Source organism: Hypomesus nipponensis, chromosome 12 (genome assembly GCF_054491055.1).
Source record: "Hypomesus nipponensis isolate SF chromosome 12, ASM5449105v1, whole genome shotgun sequence".
In the NCBI taxonomy this organism is placed as follows: domain Eukaryota; kingdom Metazoa; phylum Chordata; class Actinopteri; order Osmeriformes; family Osmeridae; genus Hypomesus; species Hypomesus nipponensis.
Window position 1 is genome coordinate 12080296 of NC_140372.1, and position 12311 is coordinate 12092606.

The 12311-nt window shown below is 48.1% G+C and overlaps 1 protein-coding gene across 1 annotated transcript; it reads right to left on the reverse strand.

Annotated features, from left to right (window-relative positions):
* Window positions 1–461: 461 nt before the first annotated feature.
* On the reverse strand, window positions 462–11249 carry kpnb3 (karyopherin (importin) beta 3). Its single transcript, XM_084668071.1, has 26 exons — window positions 11075–11249; window positions 9381–9461; window positions 8683–8875; window positions 8474–8576; window positions 8282–8378; window positions 7819–7923; window positions 7463–7585; window positions 7054–7174; window positions 6852–6939; window positions 6655–6761; window positions 6352–6476; window positions 6060–6149; window positions 5755–5928; window positions 5190–5408; window positions 4930–5013; window positions 4686–4818; window positions 4058–4179; window positions 3864–3960; window positions 3484–3656; window positions 3230–3341; window positions 3059–3114; window positions 2796–2918; window positions 2347–2566; window positions 1978–2206; window positions 1745–1886; window positions 462–1573 (listed from the first exon to the last, which is right to left on the reverse strand). Exons 1-26 carry the CDS (start codon window positions 11150–11152, stop codon window positions 1487–1489), a joined length of 3282 nt encoding a protein of 1093 aa, XP_084524197.1. The 5' UTR covers window positions 11153–11249; the 3' UTR covers window positions 462–1486.
* Window positions 11250–12311: the final 1062 nt, after the last annotated feature.

Below are 12311 nucleotides of genomic sequence, written 5' to 3' on the forward strand. Positions count from 1 at the left end.
TTTGCTTCCAGCTGACCCATGAATTGAATATGACAATGTTCAATTCACGAATATACTTTTGATTACAAGCCACCAAACAAATCACTGCAATCTATATTTTGTATTTAAATTATTCATGTTATCAGTACTGGTAGGTTGTAACAGCTGCAGTAGGCCATCCTGATGGTGAAACACTGTTAATGGGGCCATTTTCCTCAAACCATGCCTGTAAACAAAATTATATCTAACTAGGGTAAAGGTTTGAACAAACACAATATTTCAAGTTTAGAAAAAATAAAACTTCAAAAATAAACTTTGTGGCTTTGCTGAATACGTCGCTGAGACTAAAGTGAAAGTATATCTGAGGCACTTTTACTTCTCTCTAAAATGAACATCACTAGGCTACATGAGCCTATAATACATCCCTGTCCATAACCCTTCATTGACTACCCATTTTCTTAAATAACTGGAAGCATATAGTATTCTTTCAATTGTAATTTTATTGATATTTTTGGAATTCCATCGAATACCTGCAGAGCTCCAAACGTTCTAAACAAAATGTTAGCAGATAGGAGGATGGTGACACTGTACAAAACTGTTTCTCATGCTCCACCTACAATGTTTCCCTTGCACACGGTGGTAAAGATTCTATGAAGACTGCAGTATCCTAAGACATGTCGTATCCAACTGTGGTTTTTAAGTCAAATTTAAACAACTTGATCCTCACTATTTCAGACATGAACTGTTTGGAAGGTCAGAGGAGAGCCCCATTATGATCATCTCCAAGACAACAATGATGTTATTTCTAACTATTGTTTATTTCAAGGAGTGAATTAGCCAGAGACACACATGCTGTTAGTCTTCAAACATACTTGGTGGGCCATGGCATAGACAGTTTCCCCTCCAGAGACACTGGGGATACATCAGTATAACCAACAAAAAAAGCCTAGACAAGAAAATAACTGAATTCACAGGCAGGCAGTGGTTGCCCCACATACGCTTGTCTCACTCCTCGATCAATTTCTCCATCCACTCCAGACCAGTTGTTTTTTCTGGTCCGTTAGTCGTGACAGTCCTACGAGTTTATACTGGATGACATGACATTCTCACGCGATTCCCACAATGCACAGCTAGACGAGTCACAGCGTAGTGGAAAGGGGTCAAAAGTCACTTGTATGGAGCCAGATATTCGGTTTAACAGTTAACGAGATGGGAGAACTGGATCTAATGCTTTCATTCCCTTTGCACAAGTGGAGGTCCGACGCCGCTCGGTTGTGATGAGGAGAAAGTCCCGCTCCACTGGGGCATCGATGGGCTTAGTTCTTACTGATTGCTCATGGACAAACCCAGCCTTGTCCCCTATAGAGAAGTCCACTCGCACATACACACATGACAGATCAGAGCTGGAAGAGGAAGGAGGATTCTAGTGGAGGGGTGGAAGGGTATCCAGGAACTAGATGGTTATACATGGTCTTGCTTGTGGAGGGGGTGGTGGGGTTAAGGTGGCTCAGGCGGTGTTGAGGAGATCCTGGATGGCCTTCTGCTGTGTCTCATTCAGTGTTGATACACACTGCGTCCACAATCCTCCAGAGACCTGGGGGGGGGGGGGATATAAAAGACAATTAGACACGTGCTTGACTAGATTTCCGGTTAAATCCACATTGAGGTCACATCTGTCCAGGTGCTTCAACATGGACAAAATGCATTGACTCTAAGTCAGTATTATTTTGGGGCTCAAATTGATCCGTTTTATGGGCAAATTCACCTGTACTTGACGGATGACGTTAGCCAACCTCTTGCTGCAAGCATCCTCGTTTTTGACAGACTCGCCAGAGACACCATCGGCAATAATAACAAATATCTTGGGAAGATTTGAGTTGTCTGGGCCGAGAACAATAGGATTGTTGCTGAAGGGAGATGACACAAAAGTACATTAGTCATTGAGTACAACTTGGCGAAACAAGAAAAGTGGACACTCAGGGCACATTCAATCCCTACCTTTCAATGAGGTCACACAGGAAGTCAAAGGTGTGAACCGCTTCCTCTTTGTCCTCGTTAAGAGGCAGCCAGGACAGCCAATGAGGCAGGATTTCATTGACGTTGGCACACTCGGGCCTGTACCTCATCACTTTGCCCACAGCAGAGATGCAGTTCTCGGTGGCATTGACGTTCTCCTTTGCCTTTGAGTCTGCCGCCTGGATAACTCCCACCAAGAGAGGAATGGCCTCTGATAACGGAGGACGAGGGACATGGGGATGTTAACTGTCAAGTTACATGTTAACTGTCAAGTTACATGTTAAATGTCAAGTGGCCGATGACATGCAGCTGCAGTATGTGGAGCCGGAGCACATGGGAGTTTGTCCGTACCTGTGCAGAAGGGTCTGTAGCTCTCCCCTCCATACTGCGCCATCACTCCCACGCCGTAGGCCGCAGCCTGCCTCACCTCGGGGCTGGTGTCGCACAGCGACTGCAGCATCGGCCTCAGGAAATACTCTGCATATTTGAAGGAGGAAGGGCTGCAGTGTTCTACCACGTCGTCAAAGATGCACAGGCCCCACTGTCTGTCTGCCCACGGTCTGCTTGGACACTGGAGAGGGAGAGGAGATTGGCACAGATCAGTGAAACAGCCTGGAAATCTACCCATTTAGGAATTTTTTGATGCTACAAGCTGTAGATCAAACACCGAAATATACCTCCGAGCAATCCATAGGGCAAACTGATAACCTCATTCTACACAGAAACTCGTAACTAGTTAACAGATTAAATGAAACAGAATTTTCCGTTGGGGTTAACTAATATCCGCCCAGAGAACTCACAATAAGGTTGACAATGAGCTGTAGCAGCTGCTCAAACCAGGGCAGCACTTTCTCCTTGTAACTGCTGAATACAGAGTGCAAAATGTCTGACACTTTGGTCAGAATGTAGACATCATTTTCATCCTGCAGAAGACAAACGGTAGGAAACAAGGTCAAAGCATGGGAAATGAGGGTTCAAAGTGCAGTAGTAAAAAAACAAAAGGGTCGACAAAAAGGCGGTTCACTCCCGCCCATCACGTCTATGAACGAGGGCGAGGCCTCACCTCGTCTTGTAACGTCTCCTCCACTTGCTCGTCGTAGTCTTCATCTTGACGTTTGGCTGAAGGACAACATGCAAGCTTGGGTCAGTATCAACACCGGGTTGGGAGGTTTGGCATCAAATCATGAAATAATGGTAGCAAATGACGTTTTTTCTCTGCCAGGTACCAACTCACCGTGTCTCAGTTCCTGGTTCTTAAAGTGCTCCTCCAGCTTCCCTTTCAGAATGCCTCCCAGTTCCTCAAAGTGTTCGTTATTTAGGCAGCCATCTCCCATAAGCTCAATGCACTGAAAGGAAATAAAGCCCAAAAAATCAAATGACTTCGTTTTGTGGTTCAAAATGAAAACCCTGCCACTCACACAGGAAAAGAGTCCTCCCATAACAAAACATAGCGACATGACACAAAACACAAGCCACACTGGGACGTACCTTGGCAAACGAATGCATTATTTCCGACAAGACGTCTGAATCGGGTTCCGTCCCGATGGACTTGATGAGGGCGTCGCACATGAAGTGCCACATCTGAGTGAGGTACTCGGGGCCTCGCACCCGCGCGCACTCCAGCAGCAGGGGCATGGACTCTGCTGCCGCCACACGCACACGTGAGCCGGTCAAGGACAACGCCGCCAGCTCTGACCTCATTCCCCATCTCAAGCATGCACACACGCGCCCAAATGTCTGACTTCATTTGTTTATAAACGCCATGGAAATGAAATTAAGTTAGAAGGTCGAAGACCACCCAAAATAATAATAATAATAAATAATAATAATAATAATAATAATAATTCATGAAAAAAAAAAAAGGATATCATCGTGGAAGTAGAACTTGAGCAGAGGAACCATCAGCTTCACCACCTGTTCCGTGTACTCCACAAACCCCTCCTTCAGCTCTTTGGCATAGCACACCTGTGGACAAAGCAAAAAGATGAGGCGGTCAGCGATTCCAGACCCGGGCTGTAGCTGGGCTGGGACAGGACTGGTCGTGACTGGCTGCCGTGCTCACCAGCATCTGGCAGGCGGTGGCCTTCTCCTCCAGGCCGGCCGTCTTGATGCCGAAGCTCTGCTGGTCTCCCAGGTTGACAAACTCCCAGCCGTCATCCTCGGACATGTTCTCCATGTCCTGGGCTGGGGTGCGAAGGAGGACACAAACACATGCCTTTAGGGGTCATAGTAATGGCAAGTACATTGCCATTTCTGGACATGACGGATAATTATGCCCATGTTATGTTTTGTACGTTTTCTGTTAGTGTAAATTGTTGTACTCGCTGTCAAATGTGTTTACAGTTGCTTGCTTGTCTACAGGTACACTTATAGCGATTCATGTTGTTTAATTGTAACTTGTTTAACGACATGCCCTTATGGTTCTACCCTTTGGCACTTATTTTGGTTGTTCACAATATATGCTTCATGTTTTGGCCACATGCAATGTTTTTGGGGCTATCTTGTTGTTATTATCAGTGATCTATGCCGTTTGTAAAGCTCTCTCTTGGAAGTCGCTTTGGATAAAAGTGTCTGCCAAATATATTTTTTTTTATGTATCTAATTATGCTGCAAAAAATCTAAGTGTGACTTCTCTTAAGGTGGAATAGTAAGTCACAGGGTGACATTGAGGGACTCCTGGCAGAACTCACTGTCTAGAAGGGCCACCTCTGGTTTAATGGAGGCCGTCTTCATGAGTGGGCCCATGACCACAGGCAGGTACTGCTGGAACTCCTTCCCCAGGATCTTGCACATCCTAGCCCAGGCTGAGATCATGTAGGAGGTCTGCGAGACAAACACAAACACGCTCGTCTTAAATCAAATCGTGTCACAGGTGGTCACGGTCAACTTGGTCGAGTCGGTGAGAGCGTGACTTGGAGAAGTGAAGCCTCTCACCTGCGGGTCGTCGTCCTCCAGGTCGTTGAAGTCCGTTTGGGTCTTCAGGAGAAGCTGCATCACAGCCGAGGCGTCGGGCATGAACTGGCGGACAAGGAGGGAGACAGCGGGTCAGTCTGGGGGGGGGCGGTTCCTCTCAGAAGACCCGCTCACGTGGGGTCACAGGACCACGTGGAGAGGGCTACATGGAGGGCGCACGTGAAACGCATCGCTCCTCCTCGAGTGGCCTCTAAAAGGGGTGAAAGAGTGTGTGTGTGTACCTTCTCCTTGCCCACGGCCAGGCCGATGAGGCTGATGCACTCGATGGTCTTGCCCCGGAGGAGGCGGAGCTCCTTCTGCACGCCGTTCTCCACTATGTGCTTGAGCGAGGGCATGAACAGGTCGTAGTAGGGCACAAACTTCTCCTCCGCCGTGTCGGCCACCGAGGCGATGGATGTCACCACCTGCTCCAGCACCAGCTTGGTGCCCTTCTGAATCAGCTGGAGGGGGGGGGGAAACGACCAGGGGATTAGAACTGGCTGGCGCTGGAACCCACTTTAGTACACCCGACAGAGGGGCGCCTATCGTCGTGTTGTATGGTCTAAGACAGTGGTTCCCAACCCTGGTCCTTGGGACCCCCTGTCCTGCATGTTTTAGATGTTTCCCTGCTCCAATACACCTGATTCAAATGAATGGTCGTTAACAGGCTTCTGCAGAGCTGGATAACGACCCATTCATTTGAATCAGGTGTGTTGGAGCTGGGAAACATCTAAAACATGCAGGACAGGGGGTACTTGAGGACCAGGGTTGGGAACCACTGTGCGAAGACACCAGCAGACCCCTCACCTCCTGCAGTTTGGCCACCATGATGACGTGGAGGTGCTGGACCAGGCTGTCCAGGTAGGGGATGAGCAGGGACTTGGGGCAGTCCTCTGTGAAGTTGATGAGGGCGGCGGCGGCGTGGGCCTGGACGCGAGGGTTGGTCTGGTCCTCCATGGTCTGGAGCAAGGCAGAGATCACCTGCAAGGGGGGGGGGGGGGGGGGTAGAGGTCAAGTCAAACTGAACGTCTGGATTTGGGATTGGCTGGTGGTTTCGCAAAGGCAACCTGGATGAGCAGGGGAAAACGCTGATGTGAAGAGTCGTGGAATACCTTATCGTGGAATTTCTTTTGGAAGGTGGGGGCGAAGTCTGTGGCCATCTGTCCGATGGCGTTGCACGCGGCATAGCGGACTCTGGGGTGCTGGAGGTTTGAAAGAAAAAATTAAAGAGTGAGTCAACAGGATGGCATTAGGAAAACAGGACAAGTAAAAAAACAAAAAAACAAACAGTACTCCCAATTTCTAAATTAATGTGTTGCAAATGCAACAACATGAGATAATTCCAGCTTCTGTCCTTGCCTACAGGACAACAATGCTTGGTAAGTAGGCAGGGCTGGAACTCACCGGGTCTTGGCAGAACAGCAGGACAAAGCTGACGATCTCGTTGAGGATGGCCTCCATCTGCTGATGGCAGCCCTCTCCGATGGCCGACAGGGCCATGAGCCCAGCGTGGCGATACTTCCAGTCAGCTGTGGAAACAGGGTTTGGAGCTCAGGGTTCGCCCAACACCCTAGTCCTGGAGCGCTACCCTCAAGGCCGTGTGTTATAAAAAGGTTTGACGAGGAAAGTCGGGCCGCCCAACTCTGAACCCTTCAACGCCCACGTACAGCGCGTGTGGACGGCGGGTGCTGGTCCGGGTGAACTTACGGTTCTGGAGCATCTGCATGATGTGCTGCTTGATCATGGGGAGCATTATCTTGCCGCCCAGGCCACAGGCAATTCTATCCAGGGCGCTTTCACCGGCTACCGCATTGCTATGGACAAAGAGTCGAGATCAGAGGAGTTCAAGCTCAGGTGGGTCTGTAATAGTCGTGGCACACGGCTCCAGCAGGAGGCCTCTGTACCTGTCAAAGTCGTCGTCCTCCAGCTCGTCGGCCATGGCCCACTCCTCATCCTCCTCCAGATCCACCATCATAGCCAGCATCTGGGGGACTGCAACAGACGAGACAAGAATTAAGCGCACACACACACACACACAGACCACGTGGAGAACGAGCTGTGTCAGGAGTGTGTGTGTGTGTGTGTGTGGTGCTTCCAGTCGCCCACCACTCTGAGCCACGATGGCAGTGTGTTTCCTTAGCATGGCGGCGGCCGTCTCCGACAGAGTGACGATCACCTCCAGGGCCAGCTGCCTCTGCATGTTGGTCAGGTTGTTGTCAGCACACAGCTGGGGAACACAACAATGGGACGATGACTCCTTTTCTTGCCACGGCTGGAGTCTTGTAAAGCTACTCGACTGCATGTCTAAGACCAGCCATCGCTCTGCTTGGTAGTCGGTTTGTGATTGATTTGAGCCACAAATCACTGCAGCCCCGAATCCTACTTTGGCTCCCATCGCAGTTTTGTTAGACATGCATTTACACTTTCTGTATTCACACAAGCGAATCGTGGGCTCAGGAAATTAGTGTTGAGACATTGAAAACAAAGTGGACAGCAGTTGGAGCTTCGGTGTTACCTTGAGACTGAGCTGCAGCGTGGCCTCCAGGTTGGGCCGCAGGTACTTGGGTGCAGTGTCCGCAATCTCCACTAGGGACTTGAGCACAGAGTCATCCCCCTGGTAGCACGACTCATTCACCGCCTTCACAATAAAATAATAAACAACAGCAGAATAGTGAAGGTGTATACTCTCATGGAACATCGGGAAAAAGTGGCCTTTCAGAAACGACCCAACACTGTCCTGCATCACAGGCTTTCCTGCGGTTAATCCTTCAAACTAATTCCCCCGATCTTCTCAGGTGGAACAAATCACATCTTGAGCGCTGCTCTATCCTACACGCGTCATGGTCTGCTGGATGCGGAGCGGTGACGGACCTGCAGGATGCCGGGCAGCAGGTCGGAGAAGTGCTTCAGCAGGGCTGGGTTGGACTCGTTTGACAGCACGAAGGAAGACGCAGCGCGGGCAGCCAGGGTCCGGATCTGGGGAGAACCACATGTTGATGTCAGGCCAGTTAGGACTAACCGGCGAGGAGGTACGCTACACCTGACCCATCTTTCAGATCGCCTGGGATAAACTCCCCAGGTCGGGAGCAGTGGTCCTCAACCCTCGTCCTCAGGGCCCACTGTCCTATGTGTTTGAGACGTTTCCCCTACTCTGACACCTGATTTCGATTGGTCGTCATCAGGCTTCTTGTCGAGCATAATAACGACCCATTTATTTGGATCAGGTGCGTCGGAGGAGGGAAATGTCTAGAAACATACAGGACAGTTGGGCTGTGAGGACCAGGGTTAGAGGACCAGGGTTAGAGGACCAGGGCGTGGCTCCGGGGGGACTCACTTGTGGGTTCTCCTCGTCCTGCATGCACTGCACCAGCATGCGCTTGATCACTTCCATGTAATGCTGCTGCTGGTTGCCAAAGATCCCTGGGAAGTTCCTGCAATTGACCAGACGATTAGCCTCACCTGTCAAGTTTAGCTCAACTCTGGGAAGGGGGGGGGCTCTTTGCTGTGGGTTCACCAGGGTTCTCACCAGAATATGTGCAGAGCAGCCTCTCGCAGGCCAACGTTGGTGGAGTTGACCGAGTCAAACAGGAACTTGAGCAGCTCTGGCCATTGGTTGTTTCCATCGTCGTCTACAGAGAACCAAAACAAGAACAGTTAAAAAAAAAAAAAAAAAAAAAAACACGCTCGTCTCGCTTTGCGAGCTCGCCGAGTCTTCCCTCGCCGAGTCCCACCTACCAATCAGGTTGCGGCAGAGCTCGGCGGCGATGTCGCAGACCTTCTTGCGGATGTTGGGAGCCGTTTCCGACTGGATGCTGGTCAACAGCTCTGTCTTGATGGCCGTCTGCATGTCCTGCGTCAGGCCGGGGTACACCTCCTCAAAGGAGGACGACAGCAGCCGCCGCAGCAGCACGGCAGCCATCTGCTTGACCTAGACCAGCGGAGGGGGAGGATTTCGTCAGCAGGGCCCTCCGAAGAGGAGACCGTTTCGAGTTCAGCCGGGGGCCGCTGACGTTTGTGAAAAGGCTGAGAGCGGATCGTCATATCTGTGGTGGAGAAAAGGCTCACGCTCTTGTGTAGTGCCTCGCTCCCGTTTCACAGCTCTAAAAATACCCGTCATGAGGTGAGGGGTATCGAGAGGGCCAGGCATGCAGATGCTGCGCAAACACACGCTGACAAGATGTCTGATGCATGACTTGCACCCTGTAGAGCACTAGTCAAACAGTGGCAGTGTCACGTTCTGCAAATATGTGCCGACTCCAGGTCTGTTAACGATACCCATTGAGGTGGGGGTGAAGGGACAATAGGAGACTACGCATGCTTTTACCTAGCCAGTGTCATGATTGGCAAGAGGTGATTCAAAAGTTCTATTATAAAAAAAGGAAACTCCAACAACAGGCCTGGTCTGTGTAGAACCAGATGAGTAGACACCTTACCTCCTCTGCAGCGGAAGCATCTCTGATGGCTTGCAGCAAGAATGTGATTTTTGTCGGCCCCGGGATGCCATCATAAGCCTCCTGCAAGAGAGGAAATGAGTTACAGACATCCCGTTTGAACGAGTGTGCTTGGGATTGGGAGCCTTGGTGAAGTCAACCCCAGGGGCAGAGTGACTGCAATTAGTCACGCCATAATAAGAGTCACCCATATGAGCAACTTGAAACAGTATACCGGCAGGCATATGAATGTTTGTGTGTCAATTATGTAAAGAATGACTGGACTGGATGCATTCTGGGCTTGAGGACCAATCCCTGGGCGTGGGCTAGGAAGCACATGCTCACTATGACACAATACGATTGTAGCTAGACCAGTGAACTTCAATTATTCAACTTTGTATTGTGGATGGTAAGGACAGGTTTAGACATAATATACCAAACAAAAATATTAAGAAATCCAGAAATGACTACAAGTTGCTACTTCAAATATAAATACAAATGTGGATAGGATGCTAGCAGCCAACTACAATTGAACGTTTTTAGAATATTTTCTAATATGTGCAGATCATTTAAATTCAAACTCTAAATCTTGATCTAAACAGCTGAGATTCTCTTCCTGCCTACTAGGGTAGATTTCTTTCCACCGTGTCGGTCTTTGTGACTAAAGGATTCCGATGGGCTTAGCCGTCGGCGGCTATCTATTGTCTCTCAAATGAAACTGCTGACCACTGAAGGGAGGTGAGTGTGATAAGATTCAACACACGCATCCAAATTCGGGACATCATGGAGGTAGTATCCGCAATAATCCAATGCGGATTTCACACTGCTTTGCACAGTACACGGCAGGCTACAACCAGTTTTTTCAAACAGTACAGGGCAATTGTCCCATTCTACAGATTCCAATTAAGTCTCGTCTGCCCCTTTACTTTACAATGGTTGACATCGTCCCAAGTCATGTAAACTTGTCAAAAAAAACTAGTAAACTAACTCATGGGTACTTTCACTGCACTCTGGTCATATACCCAAGAGCATAAACTATTATAAGAACGCTTCCCTGTAGTCAAAGCATGAGGTTGATGCACAGAAAGCCATCCTAGCAAGCCATCCTAGCTCTCAAGAATTATGACTCGCTAGCTAAGTTGGCAAGCACAAGAGGCCCTCAACTTTACAATAAAGTGGTTTACACGCTGACGAACCACACTAGTATGGCCGACGGTACCGTTCCGACTCGAGATGCTAGTTAGATGTGGCGATTTGCCTGCCAAAGCCAGGGAGCAGATATACTCGATTGACTAAGTTTGACTTATTTAATAAACCTATGATATAAGCGCGAGGTGCGTAAATAGCTAACACACTGGCTAACTAAAGCCAGATATAGCTGTTGCGGCCTGCATACTAGCTAGCTAGCAAGCTAATGTTTGAGATTTCTAACGTTACATTAGTGAATGGGCATAATAGACATCCTCGAACATGTGTTTGCTGGCTAGATAGCTAGCTAACTCGCTAGAAAAATGGGGCGTAGCAAAGGTTGTTAGCTGGCTACTTGTCTTGACCAAAACCCACTGTACCCCATCGTTGCACACGTGGGACGGGCTTGGAGATGCCTGGGTCTACGTTTGTTAGCTAGTTAGCTCTAGCAAGCTAATCAATCTCAGATAGCGCGCCACCGTCACTGACAGTACATTTTACGAAGTTACCTCTGACTGTTGCCTGGCGTTGTTGTCGGGGCTCATCAGATTGCCCAGCAAGAGGTAGAAATGCTGTTGCTCCGCCATTACAGCGATATCCAGAAAGAGATCAGCCGAGAGGGAATGCGAAAAGGTGAGCCGGCAGACGTTGCGACCCCTCGCACCGGACTCAATCCCAACAGATTCTGATTGGTCTGTATTATCTGCTCAGCTATGCGTGCATTGGTAGAATCTACGGTAGACTACGGTATCTAATTGGACACAAAGGTTACAAGTATACCATTGGATGAACTAGATGTGGATGACTAAAGGTGTCGTTCCTATTGGATCGTGGAAAACTGTTAATGGGAGGTTATTGGTGAGTTTTGCGGGGCGCCGGCGCGTAAAGTGAACAGTCTCTGGCAATGATGTCATAACAAAATATTGCGAAAGCGCGGGAATTTAGAAGCATGCATCAAGGCGTGACAATGTAACTAAAAATATGTAATTTGCTCTGTAAATTATCTAATCGGAAATGAAATAGTTTGCATTTCATTTCAGACTAGCCAAGTAAAATCAGTTTATTTAAAAAGCATATTTAAAAACCGCCAAGTGGTGTACAAAGTTATCAAATAAGGCAAACAACAATAAATAAAAATAACAGTGATCCTAAACTGACTCTAAAGCCAAATAATAAAAATACGTTTTAAGACGAGACTTAAATGTCTCGGTGATGGGGGATGACCTGAAAAAAAATGGCAGCTATTCCACAGACTAGGGGCCACAACTGAACATCATCTTTTGTTTTCATCCGAGTCTGTGGAATGGTTTAAAGGAACTGGTTCGATGATTTAAGGAGCCTGGAAGTGTGATACATCATAAGGAGATCTGACATATACGTCGAAGCCGAGCCATGTAAATCTATATAAACAAGTAACAACACCTTAACATTCAGACTAGTTTAAGATAAGCCTCAATTAGATGGCTGACAATATACAGTGCACGTTCTTTTTATTATAAAATTCGAAATAGGTTTTCATGAACATACCATAACATATAATAATTGACGTGTACAAAAAATACTCTGTTTTCTCAAGTTCAGTCAAGTAAAGAAATGATGAAGGTGTAAGGCTATAGAATGAGTGTACACTTCAAATGATTAAAATGGACAGACATAAGTGTCAGCTTACAGAACTGCGTTTTAGATTATTGATTGATGCAATATTCCGGCTATATGGAGTATCAGGCTATTTGTCAAAAATTGTTA

Excerpts from the sequence above, each read along its gene's own strand:
- kpnb3 (XM_084668071.1), bottom strand. The coding sequence starts at position 11,152 with ATGGCGGAGCAACAGCATTTCTACCTCTTGCTGGGCAATCTGATGAGC. Across the intron at positions 6,762-6,851 it reads GAGGACGACGACTTTGACAG|CAATGCGGTAGCCGGTGAAA; the intron begins GTACAGAGGCCT and ends CTTTGTCCATAG. Across the intron at positions 3,961-4,057 it reads CCACCGCCTGCCAGATGCTG|GTGTGCTATGCCAAAGAGCT; the intron begins GTGAGCACGGCA and ends CTTTGTCCACAG.